The sequence below is a fragment of the Bombus fervidus genome, chromosome 2, assembly GCF_041682495.2.
Source record: "Bombus fervidus isolate BK054 chromosome 2, iyBomFerv1, whole genome shotgun sequence".
Lineage (NCBI taxonomy): Eukaryota > Metazoa > Arthropoda > Insecta > Hymenoptera > Apidae > Bombus > Bombus fervidus.
In genome coordinates, this window is record NC_091518.1 from 17,618,722 (window position 1) to 17,645,908 (window position 27,187).

At 32.3% G+C, this 27,187-nt stretch overlaps 3 protein-coding genes across 5 annotated transcripts in view; 2 read left to right on the forward strand and 1 right to left on the reverse strand.

Annotated features, from left to right (window-relative positions):
- Positions 1-14,906, forward strand: part of LOC139998199 (uncharacterized) — a 29,945-nt gene extending 15,039 nt beyond the window's left edge. For both annotated transcript variants that reach the window (XM_072022562.1, XM_072022563.1), the window contains exons 3-6: positions 2,803-2,961; positions 4,702-4,890; positions 6,498-6,634; positions 11,758-14,906. In XM_072022562.1, the coding sequence (XP_071878663.1) occupies positions 2,833-2,961; positions 4,702-4,890; positions 6,498-6,634; positions 11,758-11,914 (612 nt within the window). In that variant the 5' untranslated portion in view covers positions 2,803-2,832 and the 3' untranslated portion in view covers positions 11,915-14,906. The remainder of the gene's footprint in view (positions 1-2,802; positions 2,962-4,701; positions 4,891-6,497; positions 6,635-11,757) is intronic.
- A 3,224-nt stretch (positions 14,907-18,130) lies between these two features.
- Positions 18,131-21,923, forward strand: LOC139998189 (uncharacterized). Of its 2 annotated transcripts, none has more exons than XM_072022541.1 (5): positions 18,131-18,214; positions 18,699-20,037; positions 20,172-20,347; positions 20,422-20,489; positions 20,721-21,923. In XM_072022541.1, exons 2-5 carry the CDS (start codon positions 18,724-18,726, stop codon positions 20,900-20,902), a joined length of 1,740 nt encoding a protein of 579 aa, XP_071878642.1. In that variant the 5' UTR covers positions 18,131-18,214; positions 18,699-18,723; the 3' UTR covers positions 20,903-21,923. The 2 variants fall into 2 exon arrangements, with proteins under 2 accessions (XP_071878642.1, XP_071878643.1); XM_072022542.1 differs by lacking the exon at positions 18,131-18,214 and adding an exon at positions 18,317-18,512.
- A 661-nt stretch (positions 21,924-22,584) lies between these two features.
- On the reverse strand, positions 22,585-25,805 carry LOC139997891 (uncharacterized). The gene is made up of 7 exons (XM_072021938.1): positions 25,752-25,805; positions 25,123-25,378; positions 24,372-24,717; positions 23,937-24,116; positions 23,268-23,567; positions 23,019-23,119; positions 22,585-22,946 (listed from the first exon to the last, which is right to left on the reverse strand). Exons 1-7 carry the CDS (start codon positions 25,803-25,805, stop codon positions 22,810-22,812), a joined length of 1,374 nt encoding a protein of 457 aa, XP_071878039.1. The 3' UTR covers positions 22,585-22,809.
- Positions 25,806-27,187: the final 1,382 nt, after the last annotated feature.

A 27,187-nucleotide genomic window follows, 5' to 3' on the forward strand; every position in this document is an offset into this window, starting at 1 on the left:
TTTCACATGATCGTAAGTTACTCGCTAACGTAACAACATCGACAATCATGAATTTCGCCAGTATATTATTTCGTAACTTACTGCCATAATTATTTATTAGCTCCGTTTATCCTATGTAAAACGTTTAAAAATTATCGTCTGAAATGTTAAAACTCCGTTAGCGTTAAATCTGTTCAGTGTTAGATACCTAGTTGGGAATATTCAGCGAAGAGTATAAAAACGCAGAATTATTACGAGTCAGTTTCCCCAACGAGAAAATCGAACTGACCAATCCAGAAGAAAGCATCAGTCGCAACAGGCTTTCTCTCCATATTTTCTTCGCTGCTTTTTCTCTTCAAAGTAATACTCGAACTTAACAAACGCTAGAACTTGTCTATTTCTTCAATTCTATACATATATACACTAGGAATTTTAATTACCACCGTGTTTTGATAATAATTATACAACGTTATTTCAGTTTCTACGTATATTTTTCTTTCGGATTTTGTAAACTCGTTGTTTGTGTTCAATAAAATAATCATTCGTATGTATGTACAATATACAATATGCATTTATACCAACGCACGATATTTTTAGTAAATTCTTGTAATATATATATCTACTAAATACTAGAATTAAACATAGTAATATCAGTGAATTTTAAATTTAATTTGTCGATCGTTCTTATCATAGTGTAATTAAATATGACGTATTAATTAAATAATATCGACCCGATAATAACAGTCTATCGAAATATATACATGTATATATATCGTATTAATAATAATAAAAATACCATTTGGAAACCATCTTTCCCGATTCAAGCATGCAGAAAAAATAGAGAAAAATGAAAAATCAAACAACGTTACGAACATCGAGAATAATAATTAAAAATGGCAGAAATCGTGATTACATTATTTTCTTTAGTCGATAATTCCTCGACCTATAACTGTCCATACGTCGCGCCGGGTCGTCGCGTTGATACACACAATTACTTAATCGCAGATCGTAGAGCACAGCGAACGACGTAATTGTGTGCGAAGAATTCTTGGCATTGAATCAAGCAGAGTCAGGGAAAACGGGATATCCTAGTTCGATTATCTCTCGGTTTGCGTGCACGTCTCTCGTGCGAGTGGTTCTTGATTGTCTTGAAATGTTTATACATACATCCGTTCAAATTATCGGGAGATCCCCCAGTTTGCTTATCTGTTTGCTATGGCAATCTTCCACTGTTTACATTTGTACTTCCCCATTGATTTTAAAAGTTGAACACTCTAGACCTTTCAAATTTTTCTATATAGTTTTCCACGCGTTTTTGATCGATCAAAATAATAGACAGACAGTTTAGAATTTCGGTATGCTTGGAATTCGACGAATGCTGGATACCGAAATTAGAATTTCTCTTTACAAACTGTTAATATGCGCGCAGTATCGTTGCGTATTTACTGTGCTTACCTCTAGTTGACATTAGGAATCGGCGACTATTGCAACAACGAATTATCGAAATTCTTACTGCGTACGTTTGTCTTCTCGTAACTTACAGGAATTCACAGTTAGCTTCACCCAGTTCATAATTGATATCGAGTTAACACGGTTACGCGTCGAACTGTTAAACTACTTACGATGGTTTACGAAAATATTTGAACACTTATCGACGAAAATTTTTTAAGAATGTTACTATTACACGTGTTATATGAAACTGTCTGAAATTTTATTAGCACCGTAGTGAAACAGTCTATGGTGATTACGCATGTGCGTAGACTGGTAAAATTTCACACCAATCTGAAAATATGTATAGAAGTTACAAATTGCTTACTGCAAACCTAAATAAACCAAAATACGAAAGACCTAATATACATTATTAAAAGTAGAAATTACAATTCTAATTCCTGCGCATCTTCAAAGTTTCAATGTTACCAAATAAACCGTAATAATTACGTCTTATTATAACGCTAATCAAATTTCTAAATGTTTTATGTAAATGTTTAAATATTTTCGTGGCACACTGTGTAGAAAAAGGTTGAAATCCTGCTATCTCCTGCTATCTAACGAATCGATTCTCCTGAAATCCGATGTAGCCCAACGAATATTTCTTAATCTTATAGAACACACTGAGGTTAAGAAATCGCCTATACTATATGTCACGTTATAAAGTATACATTTTTTTAACTAAATCCTTTTCCCAAGATATTTTGGACCGTTGATATTAATAAAATAAATATACATATACCCTTGAATCTTTACGATTATTTTCCACATGAAAACTTATAGAATAATACTAAGCTAAAGAGGTAGGGGTAATAGACCTGTCGACAGGCCAGACGGTACACTGATGTGATTTTTCCTTACGTCTGCACTGATGTGATTGTTGTCTACGTGTGCACTGATGTGATTTTTGTCCACCTGTGCACCATAGGATTAATGACTAACAACAGTCGACTTACTCAAACGCTTAGCTATTATACAGCAACATACACGAGAAGATCATTTATTGCTTTGTTAAACCGCTTAACGATTACATAGAAAAAAAAAGACAATGACCTGCTGTAACTCAAGAAGATGAATTGATTCACCTGGAATCCAATGTAGTCGAACGAATTTCTTAATGACTAACAACTGACGACTTACTTAGACACAGCAATTAGCAATGTAATTACACGACAAAATTATCGATTCTTTTCGCGATACTTTCTACGAATACTAACGGAACACAACGAAACACTAGTGACAATGAATCGGTGAATATCAATGATGAAATTAGCGGTATTTAAATATTTTCAAACGTTAAACGGAGATTAATGTTGGATCCGTGTACGATTGCAGGGGGTCCAAAGCGTAACTTTCCTCAGGATAATGCGAAGCCTGGAGAGGTTATCGGGTAGCGATCAAGACTGCGATCAGGAGATGTATATCGACCTAGACGACGCTTCCGTCGATTCGCTTACCGGAAAACGAAGTCGCCACCATGTCGTTGGCGCGGAGGTAAGGACTTTTCTTCTATTTTCGGTGTAATTAAGTCCGACGTTCTAGCGGAGGCACTTCGAGGCCGGATAAATTAAATTCTACTCAAACTAAAATAGCCTGTGTTACTCGTTTCTTTGCGCTTGGGCACTTCTTATAGCACTGTGCAGGAATAAAAATGCGAGAATACGTGGAGTTGTATATATATATAAATTATACGTGTATATTGATGATTAAAAACAACGGCATAAATCGCGTTTTCCAATATTTTTAAGTTTTTTCTAAGGTACTGTGCAAGAGTAAACATAAGGACACGATAAAATTCTGCGAAGAAAGCATAATAAATAAAAATTCTCACATGGTGTACATCATATTTTCTTGGTATGAGTTGTTATAATATGAAATTTAATAATTCATATGGATTGATTTACCTCACTGTAGTTACAGTATTGATTGATAAAGTTTATTAAGCAAGTATCGAGTCCTTAAGATTCGAGATTAATTACTAATTCAAGAACTTTACCTCGCTTATTATATGAAAAGTCATTCATAAAAATGAACAGATTTTTCGTCGACGGCAGCAGAATAAGATGAATAATATACGAAGATAAATTGTCAATTATTAATATGTCTGTACCATTAAAATAATACATGCGTATATTATGCAGTTAAACTATGATCACTGCATACATGTGAGAGTTACGCGTAAAAGAAAATACAAAGATAAAGTTATCACATACTGAGCTTTGTAAACGCTCTGAACAGGTTATTTTAGTTCTTGTAGAAGCATACAACATATACAGAGATAACAAAGAGGATATATTTAGAATAATATATATTCAAATGAAATCTAAAATTGCAAATATTTCTCATTATCATCGATTAAGATTCGGTACGTTCAACAGAGTTTCTACAATTTCACAATAATTTTGTTTCCAAGAAGAGCCGTACAGGTGCAGCAACTTTCTGTTATCTTCCTTTGATTAGAGATAACGTTTGTTGTAGTTCCAATTCAATTAACGTAACTGATATACGGAAATAAGTACTCGTGTACTTATTCTTTATAAATAACGATAAGACAATTAACTTGTAAATGAAATATTGGAACGATACGTGGATTGCTATACTCGCAAGAAATAACACCAGTAAATGTATCTGTCGATACATGTCTTTTTCGAAAAAAGGACTCCAAGCGAGAATCTAATTACGTATCATCGTAGTTTGTACAGAGAATATACGTGTAAGTGTAGCAGCAAATAAAATTATATTATAGATATCAGAGCAATCTTAATCTTATCTGTTACATTACGAGTAACTTGAATTTCCAGAGGATATTAGAATACGACTCGTTATATAATTCCGTGATTATACAGTACATAATGAAAATACATCGATGAAATGCGAGGATCAATGCGAGAAGTTTCGCCTCTGATACGTCTTGGAAAAAAAATGGAGAACACAGTTTCATTAATCAGCATTGTAATCAGTGTTTCTTATTAAAAGTAAACAGAGGTCACTTCAGAGGAATATTCCAAATAAAATTAATTTTTCTCTAATATCTTCTTCCATCGATCGGTCGTACATATAAATTCCATAAACCTTTCGTAAGTTTGTTTTCGTCGTTGGAATACTCATAGTCGATCCGGGGAAAATTGTTCCCTGCTAATTTAGGAACGAGAAAGAGAAATAATTAGCGAAGTAATTAGAATAGTGGAAGGAGCGAACATAACATTAATGAGTCTTTTCGAAACGATTAAAAAGGTGGGTGAGGAGAGTGACAGTAGTGGCAGCGAGAGGAGCCCGAAACAAGCGAAAAGAAGAAATCGCGGAGGACCACCGACGACGAGAAGACGAAAAAGTGGAATTTCTGCGCGGGAAAGGAACTTGAGGAGGCTCGAGAGCAACGAGAGAGAAAGAATGAGAATGCATTCCCTAAATGACGCTTTCGAGGTAATTTTCCACGCGTTACAAAATAGCTACGATTCGTGAGCAGCTTTTCACGACACACTTCAATCGTCCTAAAAAAAAAAAAAAAAAAAAAAAAACAATAAACGTCCACGGTAAATTTACTCGTTTGAAAGTTAATCGTAGGAAATCTGAAAATCTGAATTTACGCTAACTCACAAAGATATTTATATATTTGAATACTCGTTATCAAAATCTTTTACAATTATAGCATAACCGTTGCTTATGATGAAAATAATATTTATAATATATTATAAATATATATACATATATATATTTATTTATTTTATTACATATATATTTTGTGTCGATTCTATCGAATTGTTATATTCATGATATATTACAACGCACGTAATACGTTCGCAACAATGAGACGCTATATATTGAAAAGTACTCAAATTCAATTCAGTCTTTCAATTGGTATCTTTTTATCTAGAAAAAAAATTACACGTCAATTCGTGATATTATCAAACTACAAAATCTCCAACTTCTATTTCCAATATAATAAAGCACAGTTACCTAAGTCGATAGGAAATTTCATTTTTCAAACCACGTATTGAACGCGGTAACTTTATCCTTTCGAATACCTCGTTCCAATACGATCTTATTATTTCATATCCCCAAAGGCTTTTTCTTCCATGCTCCGCACAATACTCCGTTCAACGGAATAATAGAAGCGTAATATCTAGGAGATGTTGCCAGTCAGTGCCGGATCTGCCGTGAGCGTGGGCGATTCGTGTAGTACTTGAGATGTTATTTAAGGGCGGAGACGCGCGGTGGGGTGTGAAATAAGGGAATCCAGAGTTGTAAACTTCATATGGTAGCTCGTTGCATCGCCTTATGCAAAAGTCATCTTTCCGCAAAGAGGTCGAGGAGAAATAGACAGACAACGAGATATGGATATCGTAAGACATAGAAACATGTAGACATGTACAGGGTGTTGAGAACATTTTGAATATTTATAATACGATTGTAGATATCAAGGATATTGAAGGAATGAAAAAAGTTCATGTACAAAACTATCGTTTCAAATTATAAAGAATTTAGAATTTAGAAGAATTTAGAGATAGAAATATACTGATAGCTAAGGAAGGAATCGGCTGACGAACTTTTCTCTCTGTTTCACTCGCACTTCGCGTTTCTCGCTTTGATGACAGTTGGAATCCAATTATCATCTATTTCCTCAGAGTGAAAAACATAGAGTATGAGTGAGATAGAGAAAAATATTCGTTAGCTGATTCATTAACCTGCGTAATAACCTAACTATTTAGTAGTATACTTCTAACGTAAAGTCGAATGGTAATTAAAAAGATAGGTTCGAAGCGATATTTTTATACGTGAACTTACTTCATCGTCTAAAATCACAGCTTATCAAATGTCATTTATTTATTAACACCCTGTAAGAATAAAAACTTTTAAGGAACTTTTCTATGTTTAAATGGTTTCTATGGATAGATTCTCACTCGTGTCTTTATTTTATTAATCTTTTCTGAAATCTTCTCTGTGATATAAATATCTAGCTTCTCTAGCATACACAACTTCAATTGTAATTGAAGTGTCGACTTTATCGGGAATAATGTTATCATTTTCAGCAACTACGCGAAGTGATACCACACGTAAAAATGGAAAGGAAACTCAGCAAAATAGAGACGCTTACGTTGGCCAAGAATTACATAATGGCCCTGACAAACGTCATATGCGAAATGCGTGGCGAGGAGCAACCGTATACGTAAGTAGTTTTATCAATTCGTACGCGAATCCGTTTAAAAGGATTGTACGTAATAATAAAAAAAGATAAAAAAGAAAGCAGAAGGACAGAATCGCGATTATCGATAAGAGAAAATAAGACATCTGTGCGGCAAATCAATTACACTTGATTAACTTCGAGACTATCGCGGAATTCTGTTTTACCTGAGCGTTCTCGATAATCCACGGTAAACGTAATCTGTTGATAAAGATAATGTCCGTAGAGATATTCAAATTTCGTATTTTAAAATGCCACTCGAAACGTAATAACTTATTTTCTAGTTTCTAGTGTAACGACAGCTTGTGTTTCACGTTCACACACACATTCTATACGTCAGAAAAAAAAGTAGGACAGTCGTTAAAATATTTCTCTTTGGTTACTCTTCCTTTGTTATATCGTAAGAATTCTATATTTTATATGTATGTACTTCATTTATATTTCAATTAATTATTAAATGGATTTTCGCGGTTCAAGTCGAAGGCATGGTTTTAATGCACTCTTTTTTCTTTTCCTTTTTTTTTTTTTTTGTGTGTATGTTTTAACATCACATCAATTGCGTATAGTGAGGATAATAAAGATTGAAAATATTACGAGGATTAGATCTTGTTATGTAACGTCGCGTCTTTCAGAAAAAAGAAAACATGTGGTGATCAAAGCAGTTGAGACTTTTATTTAGAGTTTCCTTAATCTGGAATTTAAAACGAGACTCTCTGTATCTAGGGCAATTCGATAGGATGGGTTCAACGATAATTTCAAATATCACACGTTGGTGAGTGACGTTTGGAAATTCTTTAAATAATCGACTTTTGCAAGACGCGTTTCGAATGTCGTGTACGTCGATGTAACCGAGTTAGAGTACAACGTCCGATTGCCATTAAACGGTCGAAGATGCACCGCTTTTTCTTTATTTTCACCGTTCTTTCAACGCCTCGATGCTTTCTCGTCCGTTGCACTCGCATACTTACATATTTCCAAATATCTTGCTCCTTTCCTGTTTATCATTCTATCCCACTAATCGAAAACTATGATATAATTTCAAATAGGGTTACAGAATTCTTCTTTTGAATCCATTTAACAAATTATTAACAGGTACGTCAAATCTTTTGTATCGATATAGTCTCGATATTAGCAAAGATCATCAGTTTCTTCGTGGCATTATTATACATATGGTTTTTCATTGAAATTTTCGTAGAAAGTTTTGATCGTATGCAGTGAGAATTAATTTCCAAATTTTTTATTAAAAACTTACGAGTAAATAATTAACGATATAGTTTAATATAGATAAATACCTATCCAGTAAATTGTAAGTAAAGTAAATAATTATTCTGGATAAATTAAACTTCAGTTCTATGCTCTCGATGAATAATGAAACCGGAATTATTCTAGCGAAATTAATTGTCTTAATTCCGTGTGACAAATGCTCGAATCTGATATGATCGACAGGTCATTTAATCGATCTGTACCATCGTTATCAAAAATGGGAAGACTGTACAAAGACAGAGATTAAAGTAAGAATTTTATACGGCTTCGAACACGTAAAATACTCGTCGAAAATTCGAATCAGCTGAATTACTTTCCTTAACGCGTATACGTCATTTTATAAAGCGTTAAACTGAAAATATCGTTTCGAATATCGAAAGATATTCATACATATGAAGAACAAGTATATTGCTACGATTTATAGTTCTACTACCAAAAATAAATCAATTAAAGTCAAATAGGGTAATCATCAAGTAATCGATTAAAAATATTCAATTCGCTTATTTCGTTATAAAAATGGCACAAACTTTCTGTCTTTCCAAGTGCATTCAGGAAATTCCGATTTCTCAACGCGAATGAGGATTTTACAAATATCTCTATTAGTAATCGATTTCTGAATTCCCCCGACCTTCTTTCATTGATTGTAAATATCCGTTGCCGTGACATTATCTTCTAATTGCAAAACGAACAGCGAGCAGTAGTTGTTAATTCTGATAGAAGCTGTGCATACCAAGTAAATTAGTTACATGAACATTTATATTCCGATCGTACTGCGACTCGTTGCCACAAATTTCACATTTCACGGCGATTGCGCTCGCTGAACCCTAAATGGTGCAATCGAAATGTCTTCATTAACATCGGATTCGCGTTTTATCGAATTTGAACGTTCCGTGTGTATATATATATATATATATATATATATTATATTCGCTAGCCGACCACGTTCAAGATAAATAGAATATTATTCGTTATTATTTATTAACGTTAACATTTGCCGATATCGAATCGACATTCGAAAGCAAAGACAGCAATTTTATCGGCGACCTTTGCTTTATCCGTTGTCGGAATACTCGTCTTACTGGCATTATCTTTCCTTCTGCCGCGAATAAACTAAACACCGATTAACGCTTTGCTTAATTTTTGACTTTGAAATTCTTCTTCGGCGAAATTTATCGATTTCGCGAATATACAAAAATTGAATGCCTCTCTGTTTTCCTTTCTGCTCTTCCTTTCTTCGGATGATCAATCGATGTTTCATCGACAATCTCAGGATCGACACTGTTCGATGCGATGACACAAAGATTTGTTCGATCGTTGGCGAAAAAGGAAAACGAAAAAGCGAGAAAGATGCGAAGGAAAACACTTGGTCAACATCGAAATTATAAGATAACATTGTAAGATAACGGGCAAGATAGTGGCATCGTGTCAGCTTAATTGCATCATAGGCATCGAAGTTGTAATGCAGCGTCAGTAAATATTGGAAAATATCAAAAGTTGGTCGGTCGACATGTACAAACTTCGTTTCACAATTTTAAAAGATGACCGTTTAAAAGAAATTCGCCAATAAATATTTAGCGTGAAATCAAGAACGAGTTCAATTTTTTTAACATCCGTAATTTACGGAGCCACTCCGCTCCTCTTGCCTTTGTCGCGTGTTCAATGAAAGGAGACATCTCTCGCATGCACCGTACAATTCGTACCCAAATCCGGAATAATTAACGAAGAGAAATTCGAAAGTGTTTTCGGTAACCGCGTTAAATCACGACAACTCGATTTATCTCTCAGTCGTTGGCGTAGAGCCAACAGCCTGTCTTTGCCACAAAAACAGGCCTCATCAACGGTACATTGACTAAGAAAACAAAAGATAGTGACGCGATGTTGTTTCTTTCATGCTTACGTTTTTTTCTTTCTCGTGTGAGCGTCACAAGGCCAAGGTAATTAATTGCATTGTGATTCATTGCGTTTGAAAGCAGCGTCGTATCGTAACATGCAAATAACGTTAATAAACTATGGCATACCTTACATATTGTATATATAATGCTCGCAATATTGGGAATAGTAATGTAGTACGATTTAAACATAGTTCGATTTAATAAAATTGTCCTATTCCGAGAGGAGAGATATTGTCACAATGCGAAGCTATCGAATCTTGTTCGTAATTCGTAAATTGTTGGAAATATCATCGAATTTTCGATTAGCGTTCTATCTACTGAAAATGTTTTAAAATGCCCTTTAAGACGCTACAAGATCTATCGGACTGAGAGTAGTAAATACACGGAATAATACACCAGAAATAAAACGCATAATTATCTCTCGTCGTATTAAAGATATCCGAATAAGTACTTGAGATAAAAGTTAAATAACTTTGTAAAATGTTATTTCTTTCGACTTCTTTCGGTAGTATTTTATTTCAAAGCTTTTATTTCTGATTAAATCAACTATTTTTTTATTGACTTTAATTATTTATTTGTTATGTTATTATTTTCACTATTTACCCTTTTTAACGAATAAAAGAAGTACGTGCTGATAATTATCTTTAGACGTTCAATTTTTCTCTTACAAAGGTAAGGAAAAAAGTATAATTTTATTTCTAATAAAATATTGTCGATAGTTTAGTTTATTTTTTAGTCTGAAGGAGATAGACCTTTCGAAAACAAGCAAGAACACTTTGTGCTTCGTTTAAATGGTGCTCTTAATATTTCCCTGTATCTCTTACAAGAAAATAAAACACTTTAATATTTTGTTTCTGATAATTCATTCTGGGTGTACGATATTCATTTTAGAGACTTCGAAAGACCATGAACTTTATATCTCAGTCGATTGAACGCAAAAACTGCAAATATGTACACGCACGAGACATTTAAACGCGTTTAAATTGTTTCTCTATAAAATAGAAAGTAAATTAGCTAGTAAGTACCACTAGCCACGCACTACTCGAAATATCAATAGGATCGCCCACTCGAATGTTTTGCATTTCACAGAGAACTATTCAGCTCTTTGGTCGTTAAAAAATATTGCTATATCGTATACACTGTTGTCCATAAATACTTGAACAATTCCAAATTATTACAAAGATATAAAATACGCTTGAAATGGATCTCTTTAATATAATTTTCGCCTTTGATCTTATCTCGAGCAATCATATACAATTAGCAGATATTGATCGAAATAACAGTTAATATTAATTAATATAAACGAGAGAGCGATATAATTGAAGATTTATAAAAGTTGACGTGACAAATAGATTTGCAGTATTTGGGTCTTCGAACAATTGAAATATGTGTCTCGAACCACTTTCTAAACGTTTATATAGATTTCGTAAGGTGTTAGCTGCTCGTTACAGATACATAAAGAACTTGTACAGTACAGAAATATTCCTTGTTACGATTTAAATTTACAGAACGTTTGATTCCATCGATGGGAAGAGAAGGAAGAATTAATAATAAGAAAATGTTCTTCGATCAAGAATATCGTCCTTATGATTGATTTGCGCTAGATATTTATAGACGGTAGTGTACGTTATATTCTTGTGATATCTAACGTGTGATTAAACTGTCGAAGAACTATTTGAATACTATAATTATATGCTGTGATGTTATTAAAATATTGCAACAAGTTTAAAAATAACATTGAAACAATAACAGCTACAATGATAATTAGCAAAGCAATTATAAATACCAGCTTCGATATGGAGTTAACTAAATTTACAACAGAACAATCGTATTATGTCGATAATTACATTCCAATCGTACGTCATACGGTCTGTCTGGAAATCCCTTTGGCGGGCAAGGGGCTGTTACGAAAACAGAGAGCAATTAAAATAACACGAGACAATTGAATTTCAGATTCGTCGATGGCGAGTGTGGCTCTAGCAGCGGCGACAGCACAGGCCAATTAGAATTAAGTGGCGGTGAACAACCGGAAGAAGCATCTCCAGCATCGATGCACGAAACTAACAACAATAGCCTACTTCATGAAGATTTAGAGCGCAGGATACCGTAGCTGGTCCAATTGCGTGCGAAAGTGATCGATCCTCGTTGACAAATCCCAGTTCGATGAAGCTAAACTTCGTTCCAAGGCTGTCTTCTGGTAACGAACCGTGAAGAAAAAAAGAATCGGCCATGAATTTTAAAGCTTCGTAAATTAAAAGGAGTAAAAAAAGAAAAGAGAAATCATAGATAACGACAGTGACAAGAAAAGAAAAAAAGAAAAAGAAGAAAAGAAAAGAAGGCTTCATCGAACCTAAGTAAAAGAGGAACGGGAAAGCTAAGAGAGAATCATCGTCGTCGAAACGGTCGTGTTAAATAGCCACTCGAGATTTATCGAAGAAGATGCAATTCGGCTTTTACGAAATGATCCGTCCAAGGTCGACCTCTGGAGATCTTTCGAAGGCCAACAAGGTGCGAGGATGACAGAAAAAGAAAAAAAGACTGACTTCACGGCCAGTCCGGCTGCAGAATTCTCTGCTTCTTCGTCTCTTTTTTTTCTTTTCTCTTTGTCGCGAACTTTTTTTCCTCCTTTTTCCGGTGACATCGGCCCGTTACCTTGAAACACCTCGATCTTTCGACCACAAGCGACACCGATGTAAAATGGCTGAGACTGTATCGATTGTCACGGATCCGTACCATCGTTGTGCCCATTTTCAATGTATTAATCACGTGCCAAAGGTATCCGAACAGAAACGAGGAACGAGCAAACATCGAGATAGTTTAGTCGGTTCGAAACGATCGAAAGAAATAGAAAGGGAGCGAGCTTACTACTCTCCTCGAGATTCGCGATTGTTTGAAAGAAGATAATTCGAAGGAAGATTGGAAGATTCGCACGATGCTTGGCTGGAATTTGAAGGATTTCGAGGTCGACGCCGTAAGATCGGATCGCATCGACGACGATAAACGATCAGATTGCGACTCGATGAAAAATAAAAAGATATAAAGTGTGAGAAACTGTGATAGAATTTCGTATTAGAACCTCGTTGCACATCGTGCCGCGCGCGACACTGTGCTAAATACTTTTTTGTTTCTTTGTGGTAATCGTCTACGGGCTGCAAGTTGAATAGAAACCGATGGGGACGTTCGTCAGGCCGGAACGAGCCGGAACGAGCCGTCTCCGGAAGAGACGATCGAAACAGGACGACACACGACAGCCGTTGACCGCTGCAGAGCAACAACGAACGAAAAAGATGGAAGTGACCGCGGTAAAAGAAAAAAATATATATATTCGGTTCGTTTAACGCGGTTTACGCATCAAACGGAACGCACCGCTTCGAAAGTTAAAATATTTCCTTTAAAACTCGCTGTTACTACTGCCAAATGATTTTGATCGGAACGTAATGACGTTTAAAAATTTCGAAATGAGAAATTTTAAGCGATTCTCGTGTCGATAACTATGAAAGTGGGTAAATTGTTAATAGAGATAAAGATGACAAGGGGAAAATGATATTAGTGGTAGTAACAGTAAGAGAATTGTAACAAAAATAATATACGAAAAAGCAAAGGGCTCCGTTTAATGTCTGAATCGAGTAGAAAGAAACGGGCGTAAGTATATCTGAAGACACGGACTTCGAAAAATAACGCGTACCTTAGACATATACATATTATATATATATATATATATATTAATATATACGTGTGTTGATATTAGCACGTTGGTGATTGATGCGATGTATATTAATCACGAATGTGGTAATATAATAATTTACTGTATTATCTCGAGAACGGGGACCAGAGACATCGACTTAAGTTACCAGATCTCGCTGAAAGGCGAGGTACACACGCTTCGACTAGCTTCGTACGATCGACATCACGAAGTTTGCGCTTCTCTCTTCGGTAAAAGAGCGGGCGATGCATTTAATCGATAATGTTCACGGTCGATGCACGAAACTAGTCGCGCACGATTTTCATCTTTCGCTTTAAATTCGAGGATGTTTCCTTCTCTTTTTTTCTTTTATTTTTTTTTATTTTTTTTTTTTTTTTTTTTGTACTTGTCTCCTTTTATTACTTTTTTTTTTACCGATTCGAGCGCGAACAGTCGCTTCCTTTCGACGTTTTTCGTACGATTACTGTTCGATTGCGCGTAAAGTGGTCGTCGTGCATAGCTGAATTCTATGCGTTGGAGTTAACGAATAGGTTTCACGACCAAGTGAAAGTAAAATTAGCGAAGGTGAACGAATTTAACGAGAATCCGGATGTTACGCGTACGTCTGAAAATTGTGATACTTGCCTTGCGCTGAAATCAGCGTTTCTACCGAAAAAAAGAAAAAAAGAATTAGAAATTTATAGATAGTCCTCGTGACTCGTGCAGTCTGGATTTTTCAAAACTTCTAGAAAGTTTCAAACGTGAGCTGCGTCTTCTCATAAAATGACTTGAACGTTTCGTCAGTATTCCAATTGACCTGATCAGAGGTCCGAATGTCAAATTAAAACTGCATTCTTGGACCTCTGACGAGGTTGAATATAATTCGAGTGAAACGTTGACATTACTTCGTATAAAAGAAAATCAAGCTACATACATATGTCTAAGAATTTGTGTCAGTTTTAACTACTTAATATATAAATTTGTGATGTTTCGAATGGCCTGAATATAGTAGAGACTTATAGCAGTGTCAGATAAAAATTTCACTGTTTTTACCGTTAAAACTGTCGGATCGTCTTCCTTTTATTAATGCTTGATTCGAAAGTTTCGTAAATATTTCTTCCTTAACTTTCTACGAAACATAGCTCTCCTAATGTAAAGGAAAAGAATACGCGACTACTCTAATTGTTACGATATAGTATGTACTTCGATCTATGGATCATATTACGATGCCTAAATCATGCACAAAAGAATGTTATAAAAGAGTGATATCGCTCTGTCGAAATTTAAATACAAACGAATCTTATATTTGTGTGTGTGAAGCTTCCAGCTCTGTTTGACGTAATATACGATTACTATATAAGAAAGTGATATGCATGTTAAATCCTTAGTAATTAATAGTGTCGCTACGATTTTCATTTAACATATTGACCGAGCACGAAACATTCGAAAAGAGAAAAGCAGAAATAGCTTCAATATTTCATCGTATCGTATCACCACTTTTATATTGTTTCCTTGATTTTCGTCATTTTTAACTATAATAGAAAAAATTATACGTTTCGAGAGCATCGATCCTATCGAATTACTAATGGTTTTCAAGGATATACGCGATTAAGTACCATAAGATACGAGTAAATATAAAAAAGAAGAATGTATATATATAGGTACTTGAGTTATGTTTCTATGTAGTATATATTATGTATATGTACACACATACGCAAAATTATCTATAACATAATTATATATATATATATAATTATATTATATATATATATATATGTATGTATGAAAATATATTTTCTAAACGAAAGAGTTTTATAAGTGACCATATTCTGCATACGCATTTGTGTGCAGTCGTGTGTATACACGCACAGCGGTTGTGCGTTTGTACATGTATCGTCGCAAGAAAAAGAACGTAAGAAACAATATATGCATATGTAGATATGTATACAAATGTAACGGAGTATATATTATGTACATTGTATTCGATTCAAAAGTGCACAATCACTTATTTCTTAGTCTACCGAATAAAAAGTTTTATCGAAGATCTAATTTAAAAAATGAAAGTAGCAAGACGGTAGAAAATTTAATATTCTTTTTTAATTTCTATAGACTTAAAGAGTAAGTCTTTTATCTCGTTTAATAACTATCTGCATTTTTATTGTAATCATAGTTATCTGCAGATATCGGATCTAAAGAGAAAAAATTTAGTCGAAAGAAATCGACAACGAATTTCTCCCTCTCTCTCTCTCTCTTATTCTTCTTTTTCTTCTCCCTCTGCTTGGTTCATCTATAACCGCAATACTTGCAAAACTACCAAAACACTAAATTTCTCTTACTATTGATTCGGGGAGAAAGAATCTCTACGAATTCAATTCTCAAATCAATGTGAACTAACTTGATGTTTCAAATAATTTAGATCGTGCATGGATATTGCTGTTAAAATCGGGTCTATTAAATTAGGTACTATTAGAATAGTACCTAAAGATTATTTATCACTGTACGTAATTAATTTAGCATAAATGTTCACGCGACTCATAATTACATTGTTCAAGATAGAAAAACTGCACGAGATTAATGAAAAATACCGATGGCAGCTAATAATTAGAAAAAATTGTTCGATTTCATCGTTAGATTTTCATACTGGAAAGTTTTTTCTCTCGCGAGTATGTTTGTTATATCTACGATATCTAAGAAATAATTGAATGTGTACGACTAATCCGGATGTAATGTACAAACACACAAAGGCACGTACGTGCACGAAGAGTTTGCGCACACGTATATAAGCATACGATTAAATAATGGACACGAACGTCGCGAGAAACGGAAATATATTGTCTTACAATGATGAGTCTCAAATGCGGGAACTTCCTTTCGTATGTAAGAAACAAAATTAAATTATCGCGAATTGATATTTTTCGTTTAGGATACGTATGAATGCTAACTCTTCTCTACTTCGCTTCTTTCTTGCGTTTTTGTTCGTTGAAAAAAATCCCAGAAAGAACCAATATATATGTATATCGTGCAATCTTGAAACCGAATTTAACGTTAACGATAGAAAGTATGAAGAAGTTCCACGCCATATTTTTCATGGTTCTCTAAATGTAATTGTGCTCTTTCGAAGGAATATAACGATCGAAGCTAACGGTGATACACATTTACCATCCATTACAATTTCATACTCACGATCAGAATTGCATAATTCAAGAGAAAAAAACATATTCCTATGCCACATATTAGATTATATTGCGCACCATATTATTGTTATCGCTATGATTACTCTACGATTTGTATTATTATTATTAATTATTATTATTAATATAATTATTAATATTATTAATATTTTATTGCTGTAGTTTAATGTCACGTTAGTACAATTCTTGTCATTTCGAGTCGATCGGCGCACATACGCGAACTCTTTGTTTCATGATGAACATAGATCATGATATTATTTATCGCTAACAATGAAAGGAACTGAGTAAAAATAGTATTTGCAATAGAAAATAATCACGCACAAAGTTTTCTGTGCTTCTCATTCGATAATCGATATATCGTATTTTCTTGAAAATTGATCGTAACTGAACATACGAATCGACCATCATTTCTTCCTGTTTCTATTCCGAATGCTATTTTGTTCGGGTCTCATAACGAGTTACAGAATTTTACTAGCGTACGTACATAGACGAACGAGGGGAAAATTTTGTGAATACGGTAACAAATAGATGATACGTTGATCGAATATTACACGTAAAGCATAATATACTTGTATGTAGATACTAAAGGAATTTTTCGAAACATATTCTCCCTCGATCGAACAACCACTATTCATCTAACATTTCAACACGCATAAAATACGCGCTCATATGTTTTGCGATATAAAACGGTATGTAAACGAACTTTTAAGCGAATCAGTCTCGTTCGTTAATATTACTAAGGTACTTAATTTCTGAAAATAACAGGGTGCAATTTTCTACGGCATGTATTCATCTTTTAATGTTCTAAATGGAACTTCCTTGATTTTGTACACGAAGAAGAAAAGGATTATTTTATAGTCAGACGAAAGAAACTTTGACGAAACTTGGAAATAGCTATGAAAAAGAGAATTTGAAGTTTCTAACGTCGATTTTGTTTGACATAAATATGTAAATCTCACCATTGACACACGAAATGGAATATATGGGCAAAATATTACGTAAAAAAACTTTGACGACGTTCTAAAGATTGTATACAGCGCTTTAAATATACATATGTATATATATATATGCATATATATATATATACGTATACATTGTGTACAAAACAGAAATATAAGCCTCCTAAATAAAATGAGCTGGCCTCTGCAAGCCCTGTTTTACGTAAAAAAAATGTCTTTTTATTTTGTAGCCTTTTTATTCAGAAATATAAAATTTTATATCAATATAAATACATATATTGGTTTTTATTTTTAGCATTACAATTTAATCGTTTTAAATTATATTTGAGTTTAATATCTCATTTATAAAATTTATACACTGTTTTACGAAATGAATTTACATGCTTTTTAAAAAACTGCATGTTATTCGTAAATATTATCTAATATAACAAAAATGATCGTTGATTCAATTTTGAATAACCTTTCTGTGTAACCTATATGATTAACCTGACATATGTAGAAATTAATGGTGAAAACGTGTTCTACTAATTACTGTTGACTGACAATTTCGTAAACTTCCTAACATAACATTTTTTTGAGTTCAGTATTTTAATATTCATTTTCTAATTACAAGCTTTGATTAGTATCAAAATAGTAATGAATTTTTTTGGAAATATTAACATGACGATGAAATTTATATAGACTTGTAATTGAAAGTGTTACTTTCTATTAGGTTATATTTATATTGAATATAACAAAAATCTGTTCTTTCTTCTATCTTAATCAATTTAGTATATTATAATTTTCAGTTTATTAGTGTCTCTTTTTTTATGTGAAACATCAGTTAGTAATTAAATTTAAATGAAATATTAGTAGGTACTTAGCTATTAAGTTAAGGTAAATGTTGATATATAAAAACCTTTCCTATAGAATTCTGTATACACATCACTTGACCTTTATTTTGACTTGTTAAAATGTTTTAACTGAATTTTATGTAACATAGATATAGTATAAATAATATAGTTTTACATAGTTCACAATAAATATAAAGTATATAAAATATTATTTTGAATTGTTTGTTAGAGGTAATACAGAAACAGTGGACTCAATGGATTTGTTAAAAGACAATGCTGCAGCAAATGAAGCGTCTTCTGACAATAAATTAAAAATGTCATCGGCTCAAGAAAATAATAATCATATCCCAAATGCGACAACAAAAGAAATTTTTGGAAATATATCTTTAACGCAAATCAACTTACATGGTCTTCCTAATGGATTTATTGAATACATATCAAAACTTGTTGATCTAGATTTGAGCAATAGTGGCCTTCATACTTTACCAAACTCTGTTAACCTACTGAAGACAGTGGTATCTTTAAATTTAAATAGCAATCAATTTTCATCACTCCCGGATGTAATTTGTGAATTACATAATCTCGAGAAATTATGGGCTTCTGAAAATAAAATCGTATCTCTTCCATATAATTTAGGATATTTAAAAAAATTAGAGACCTTGTCTTTAAATGTAAATCAATTAGAGGATCTTCCAAATTCATATGCAAAATTAAATCAGTTAAAAGTTTGTCGTCTTAGCACCAATAAATTTAAAAAGATTCCAAATTGTATAGCCAGAGGAATGGAAAGTTTGCAAATCCTTGAGTTCTCACAAAATAATTATGTAAACTTAGATGTCTATCCCAAGAGTACTAATTTAACCACATTTTATGCAGAAGAAAATGAGATCTGTCCCTCATTTCCAAACTGGATATTGAGCAGCATTTACCAGAAGCTTGAAACGGTGTCACTGAATAAAACAAGGTTTGAAACATTCTATCAGCCAACGAAGATATCCACATGCTATGTTAAAAAGTTATTTATGAAAGAGTGCGATCTCAATAGCAAGATCGTTGAATTCATAGTCGCTGGAATGATAAATCTTGAAGAGTTGGTACTTGGAAATAAAAAAGTGCTTTACCAAAATTATTTCCCAACTATGCCCATTAATACAAAACAAGGACCATGTAGTCTTAAAGAACTTGACATACAGAGCACAGGACTTCCACAAGTACCCAGAACAATAAAAAGATTTTGTAATCTAATTAACTTAAACTTAAGCTGTAATAATATTTTCTTCTTACCTAAAGAAATTTGTACTTTGAAGAATTTGATTACATTAATAATAGACAACAACCATTTGACAACTCTTCCTAAGAATTTTGGAGAATTAACATCCCTAAAAGAGTTAAAACTATGTCACAATCAATTGAATAAATTACCTTCGAGTATGAAATCATTGTACAATTTGGAATATATAGATCTGTATGATAATGAATTTGAAGTATTACCAGAAGTAGTACTGATCTTTCCAAATTTGAAAGGATTGGATTTAGAACAAAATTACTTCCCAACTGAACATACAGCGGTAAGAGTATAAAAGAAACACAATTTTGTAGGTGAAACTAAGCCAAATTTCATTTAAAGTCAATTCAACAGTTGACTTCACTTATTTTCAAAAAATTACCATGAGTTTTTTATATTAATGAATTTAATCAATAGCAAACTAGGTGTCCTCGTTATAAAAATATGAGAACAGCTTTGAGAAATTATTGGATGGATTTCATGCATGGTAGTAGATCCTTCAACGGACACAAATGGAAGATATTTATGGATAATTCAAGTATCTTGCCATTGCCGAGCTCTTCTGATAGTAATTCAGAGTGTTCTTGGAACTCGTAAGTTAAAAATAATATTTACAGAAATCTTAGCTATATATATGAATTCTACTAAAATATTACATTTATTTCAGAGCAGATGATACACATACTAAACATTGGGATTCTTCGGAAGATTCGGCCGATGAATTTGATCCCCACGGTAAAACAAAATTATATGAATTTAATAATTCTTTTCGCATGATAAGAATTTAATTAAAATTGTATGGATGTATCGATTGTTAAACCGAATACATTTTAAGACACGTATGAAATTTAATTTAAAGAAGTATACTTCATCCTCATTAATTTATAAAAAATTTATATATCGTGAATAAATCATGTGTCAAAGAGACTAAAGATTATATAAATTAGTGATATATCTTATTTTCAGAATGTAGAAAACCAAAGCAGCGATATTATCCCCCGTTGACGTTTTATCAACCATACCAAGAAGTATATCGTCCTTCGGACTTACACGAAAGCAGAGTTCAGACACGAATTAGGAAGATGTTAGAATGTGGAGCTATAGTTAGGCGATCAAACTACGAGGAAGGTCAATTCGAGGATGCCTGAATTAAAATAGTGGAACGGTATCTGATTTGACGATTATACTTTTAAATCTTTTGTAAGTTATACGTTTCTAAATGGCATATTCTAAATTAAGAGAATACAGAATAATCAAATATCTTCTAAGTTAAATATGTTTAACAGGATAACTCTGTCGTACAGGATACTTTCAAAATGTTAAATAGCTTACTGCGAGAGAAAAGAAATTTTAGTAATTGATTCTTTGACTTTATTTCATTCTTATGTTTCATTATTTAATTACTTGCATAATCTTACTTCAATTACAGAAAGACAAATGAGACTGTTAATGTGATCTCTAGACTAAGTAAATAATTAATTAAATTACATTTTTACATAATTGCAGTAATTGACAAAATTACATTTTCATGTAATTTTACAGAATTCATTCCGTAATTAATAGACAATAATTTTTGATAATTAAAAAATAAGCTTAACTGAATAAATATTTTTATAACTATTTTTAATTAATTAAATTAATTTTAATTTAAACATGAAAGTTCAAATATAAGAAAATGGTTAATGTAATTTAAACGAACATTTAATTTCATGATATTTGATTAATAAGAAAAATAATAATAATAACAGTCATGCTGCAATTTTTAAATAAGTATATATACTTGTGAGAGAAATTGAAAAATATTTTTATTTCTAATTACATTTTATAATACGACATACATAATTTGTAGAAATAGAGATCAGTGAGTAATTTTTATCTGTTCTTATAAACTTATACATTAACATAAAATAATCAGTTTTTTGAAAGGTATTTGATGTTGCCAAATATTAGTTACTAATATGCAATTTATATGTATTATTTTTGTACTTGTTTAATTTATAAGATATACAATTTTCTTTCAGTACAGTACAATATAGTACAGTACATTGTTCAATATAATTCCTACATTGTGCAGTATTATTTTCAATTCTAATAACAGTTATATTCTACTCATATATTGATATATACAGTATAGAGATTAATATCGATAAACATTTATTTCTTTCTAAATAGTTTTGATGCCAATATTGAAATATGATATCTAACTTTATTATCGTATAGTTAAAAGATTATAAATGATATACTTTATGACCGAATTTTTATAACCAAAAATTTTTCTAGACGAATGTATAAAACAAAGAGTTCTAAATACATATCTGTAATAATTAAATTTGCTACTATAAAAAAAAATATAATGTACAAACTACAATTTTGCAGTATTAAATATATTATCTCTTATCGTTCTTTAAAAACATTTAATTTTATCTCTTACTTACATAGATGCAATATGCTAGAGTATTTTTGGTGAAGACGATAGTAACCAACAATATCACAATCTTTTTTACACAGAACGGTATTTTTTAACGTAACGAACTCACTACTAAAAAGACGAACTACAAAACTGGTGTACAGAAATGCGCGCGAATTCGCCTTCGATAATCGAAAGATCGATATTCTCGACTTGGAAAGTCGAGTATCACACGATACTCGATTTAAACGCGGGATTTCAATATTTCTTTCATAACAATTAAAATCTAAAATGATTATATATACAAAAATATATTTATATATTACATTTGTTGAACATAAAACAATTAAAAACAAAAAAGAATTTCAAAAACTGATTAACGATTAATAGACTATTATTTATACATAGTTTAACTTCTGCAATAATAAACATCATATAACAGTATTGATACTGGAATAAAATATATTAGCGTAATAATATTAAATTTTCACTTTCATTAATTTTTATTAAGTATTTAATCGAATCTTAATATTTCTATGACGTTTCTCTAATAAATTTCCTTATTTCCTTTTCTTTTCCCCTCGAATGTTTTAAATATTTGTTCTTAAATAATATTTAAAGCACTCAAATAACAAATGCAATAGTAATTTATTTACATATCTCTTTGAAACATACATTTGCGAGTTGTTTTGCTCTCTTTGATTCTTCTTTCTTCCTTCTCTTTTCTTCCTTCTTTCTCCTTGCTTTCCACTTGCGTATTTCTCTCTTCTCACGTAATATTCTGTCTGTACACACGTAACTTGAATATAACAATACACATAATACCAGTTTAAATATAAAAATAGTATTCTGTTTACCTTTAGAATTCAAGGTACATCTACAACATTTACATTGATCTTTTTGAACAATTTGCGGCATTTTTTCACATTTCTTCGCGGCTACGTTCTCCAAAATTTTCCTTGATTCGGAATGAAAGGAATTGTTACTAATAATTCTATAACAGGATGCATCACGTTATTTTAAATAAGATTATTAGGATAAACGATCGTGATGCATCCTGCATATATTCAAATTCTATCGTACCAGGATTCCTCCTTTTTACGCACTTCCTATCCCGATTTTCCTGATCCTTTTCCTTTTTCTGACAGCTTCTCTGAAAGAAACTGAACCGTTGTCTTTTCTTTTCTTCCTTCTTCGGTTGATGTATACAACTCATACTTTTGATAGAATCGTCAATATAAATTCGATGATCCGCTACGTAATGTGTTTGACAATTTCGATCACACATTTCACATTTTCCTGTGCAAGCTTCCTCAATATCCGAACAAGCACATACGTCTTCGTCGTTCCATTCCAAGCAATCAGTGAAAGTATCCTTATCCTTTTTACTTTCGTCCCAGACGTACCTGAATTCCGAATATACAAATAAATTGAATTTATAAAATACCATACTGAAATTAATCGAATGTCACACATTAAATCAATTTATAGCATTATGTAGAATTATTTATTTCGTAGAACTATCTCTATGTTTTAAAGAGATTGGTATAAATAGGTATGCTTTTTCTAAAATTAATTCGTTTCAATTGATTATTGTATCGATACAATAATAGAATGATGAACAAATTTTGTACATCGAAATTAAAAGAACATGCAAAGTAAATTGCTGCAGTTGCAGTTAGATCAGGAAATGATCAACTTGATAATAAAGGAAAATATGTACGTTGACAAAAATGTACGATCAGATTACGCTTAGGTTTCTCTACGATAATTACTTGAATCGCGTACCGCGTGCCTTCGAAACATTTCGCTTGTAATAGATGTAGACAGCGACAAGGCAAATGATAATAAAGAATAGAATGAACAAAAGTAAACACCAGACCGATGTGTGCGCGATGGAATTAGTCTTCTCTGAGCGATGATTTTCTTTCTTTTTTAATTTATGGTTCTCCTCGCTAAAAGAAATGAAAATTACAAGCTTGAACAACATTTATTACGTTCGAAATATATTTAATTGCAAAGTTATAGATTGAAAGTAGAAACTAATTGAAAGTTTTTGACAGAAAATTGTTGTTTGTGTGCCAATGATTGTACTAATTTTGTTGGCTTGAATAAATAACGTAGTATCCTGAATTATAGTTATAATTGGCAATTATTTTATTATATGGTTAATCATTCTAAAGAAAGACAATTAAATTGAAAATTCTTACAGCGCAGTATGTGCTGCTGCTACCATTCCCTTTTGAACTCTTCTATTTTGCGTATTTCGATCGCATTCTTTATGTACATGACGCATACGTTTTTTCTTTTTCTTTCTCTTTTTCTTTTTCTTTTTCTTCCACTTTGCATGATTTCGTAAATTTTTGTCCGTCTCTGAAGTATGCCTTCTCGACAATCTGTGTCCTAGAAATCCTAACGTATCTGCTGCATCGTAATCCCCTGTATTAAGGGATTTACTCAATCTGGGATTTTCTCTCATATACTTTGCCAAATCGGGTCGTCCTAACCATCTTAACGTCATTTCCATAGCTGCCCGTCCATTAGGTATCATATTTGCTACGAAAAATTTCATTGTCTATGTCGTTTTCTTTTAAACTTTATTTTTAGGAATTCTTTAAAATTTAAACAAAGTATTAACATTACGCGTATATCGTAATTTAAATTATTTATCGTTTCATCAATCATTATTCAAATTTAAATATCTAAAATCTTCGTTATTGTATCCTATGAAGGATGATTAACTATATTTTTCGCGAATGTGTTTAAACTTAAAGAAATATCAATTATATTGTATAGAAACTGAGAGAATCATATCCACGCTTCTTTAATAGAAAAAATACATTGAATAAAACAGTTTCATACGATATACACATAACAAATACTATACTATACGAATAGCGGTTTAATAACAGATTCTTCATCGGTTAATTATTTAAGTTAATTCCATTTATTAGGTTTTACTTGGAAAAACATTGTCCCATTGTTCAAGGTCAAGAAGGCATTCCTTCGACGTAATTGGCATACGATTCAAGTCTTCACGTTGAATCTCGTGTTTTCTCACGTTACGTTCCGCTCTTACTGGAGTTATTTCGTATATAGCTTGTATAAGTTGCAAACATTCTAAAGGGTTTAATTTCTGTGACAGGTAGACGAGCTCGTTTTCTTTTATATTGGCGATACATCGAACCAAAAATTTGTCCTTGTAAAACAATATTATCTATCTTACACCGTCTCGTTTTAAAGGATATTTATTACAAAAGCATTTCAAAAGCAAGTAATTTTTATAGTACTCTCATTAAGGAAACTATCGAATATTTCGCATTAATATTTTGCTAATATATTTGTTCTTTTTTCCAAAAGATTTGCACGCTTTTATAAGTATAGAAAATTAGTATCGGGAAGATTAGAGATTGGGCTTCTAAGAAAAAAAAAAATTCTCAAAGGACATCGTGCAGTTGAAAAATCATTTGATTATCTTCACACTGTCTTATCAGTGTATCGTCAACGTGTTCCATTGTATGATAAGATAAGATATTGATTTGTGCTAAATTTTCCAAAACCCCTCAAATTTGTTCTACGTAGATGCTCACCTTATTCTCCGCTAAAACCACAATCAAAATGTAAATCGAGCATACAAGTTTCATTGTAAAACGAACACAGGTGACATTCACTATGAATCGGTGAATTACATTTTGCTGTCAGGCGAGAAAATATTTTTTTTTCCTTTTTTTTTTTTTTTTTGACAGATCCATAATCGACAGTCGTTTCAATGCTATCGATTACGAACCGACTATGGCATCTTTCTTCAGCTCCAAATGTTTTAATGGATCAATTCGAAAGATGATCTCTTTGACAAATTATTTAATCGTGCAACGTTAAACACTATATTCATGGCACACGTATGAGCGTTTGCGAGACACATTAACTTGAAACATGAAGTTGGATGTAAAAAATATTTCAGAGTATTCTGTTTGTTCTGTGTCGCTGTTCTTGCATAGTTAATAAACTAAGGACAATTCTGTACCATTATTTTACTAAATAGAATTGTCAGTTATGTTGAATAGTCTGTTAAAGGAAATATCATTTCTAAGGTTCCATCCTTTTTATTACTTCAGTGTTGCCTCGTTCTTTCATACTGCTATTTCTCACACCTTCTGCTATCTTAACCAATCGATTCTACTTATTACAGAATATTGAGAAGATTTGACTTGAACATAAAAATCATACAATCGATATTACTTTTCCGAAGACTGTAATGAATTAACGTAAAGCATGTAACGAAACCGTGTTAATTCGTCGAAACTCTCGATGAATTTAAGAAACGTATTGAAAGATGCACTGTTTCTTCTTCTGCTCAACCTTACCTGTTCCTTTCTCCAGGTATGTTGTATTTCATGTAGATTAAGACATGTTATAACGCAAACAAAAATTCTAATTGAAATGAAAAAATAACTTTGTAATTTTATAAATTCGTATCTTCGTTTTGTTGATGTGAAAATAACTGTTACGTAAAGCATCATTAAAACGATCATTCGCATTATATAATCTGATCCTCTTTCGATCTCATTATCGCCGTTAATCCAAGGAGAACATTTTCCCTAATATTCGTCAAAGAATTAAAATGCTGCAAATCGTTCGTTGTCTGTTATAATTAATAACGAATCAATGTGACAATTTTGTCTTAAACAATGATCGAAGAGTGAAAGTCAATAAGGCTGTAAGTCCTACAACAAAAATTTTGTGCGAAACAACGTATTGCTTGCCAAAATGTTACTTGTTAATAAAATATAACGAAACTTATCTATCATATGTACTGTATATGCACTTTGTATAACTTTACGATATTTCTATTTTAATATTTCAAACAATTGTTAATTAACAACAAAAGGAAGTTTATATTTTAAAAAGGAATGTAAGTCCATCGTGTGTAGCTCTCTTAAAAAGGCTACGATCGCCAGTACCCGCGGCGAGTGATGAAAATAATAATAACGTCTTTTCGGAATCAAAAACGCAATGCTTACGTCCA

Coding starts and splice junctions, on each gene's coding strand:
- LOC139997891 (XM_072021938.1), bottom strand. CDS start 25,805: ATGAAACTTGTATGCTCGATTTACATTTTGATTGTGGTTTTAGCGGAG. Junction 24,117..24,371: donor GCAGCAGCACATACTGCGCT/GTAAGAATTTTC, acceptor CATTTCTTTTAG/CGAGGAGAACCATAAATTAA. Junction 22,947..23,018: donor ATGTACCTTGAATTCTAAAG/GTAAACAGAATA, acceptor ACGTGTGTACAG/ACAGAATATTACGTGAGAAG.
- LOC139998189 (XM_072022541.1), top strand. CDS start 18,724: ATGGATTTGTTAAAAGACAATGCTGCAGCAAATGAAGCGTCTTCTGAC. Junction 20,348..20,421: donor TCAGAGTGTTCTTGGAACTC/GTAAGTTAAAAA, acceptor CATTTATTTCAG/AGCAGATGATACACATACTA. Junction 20,490..20,720: donor CGATGAATTTGATCCCCACG/GTAAAACAAAAT, acceptor TCTTATTTTCAG/AATGTAGAAAACCAAAGCAG.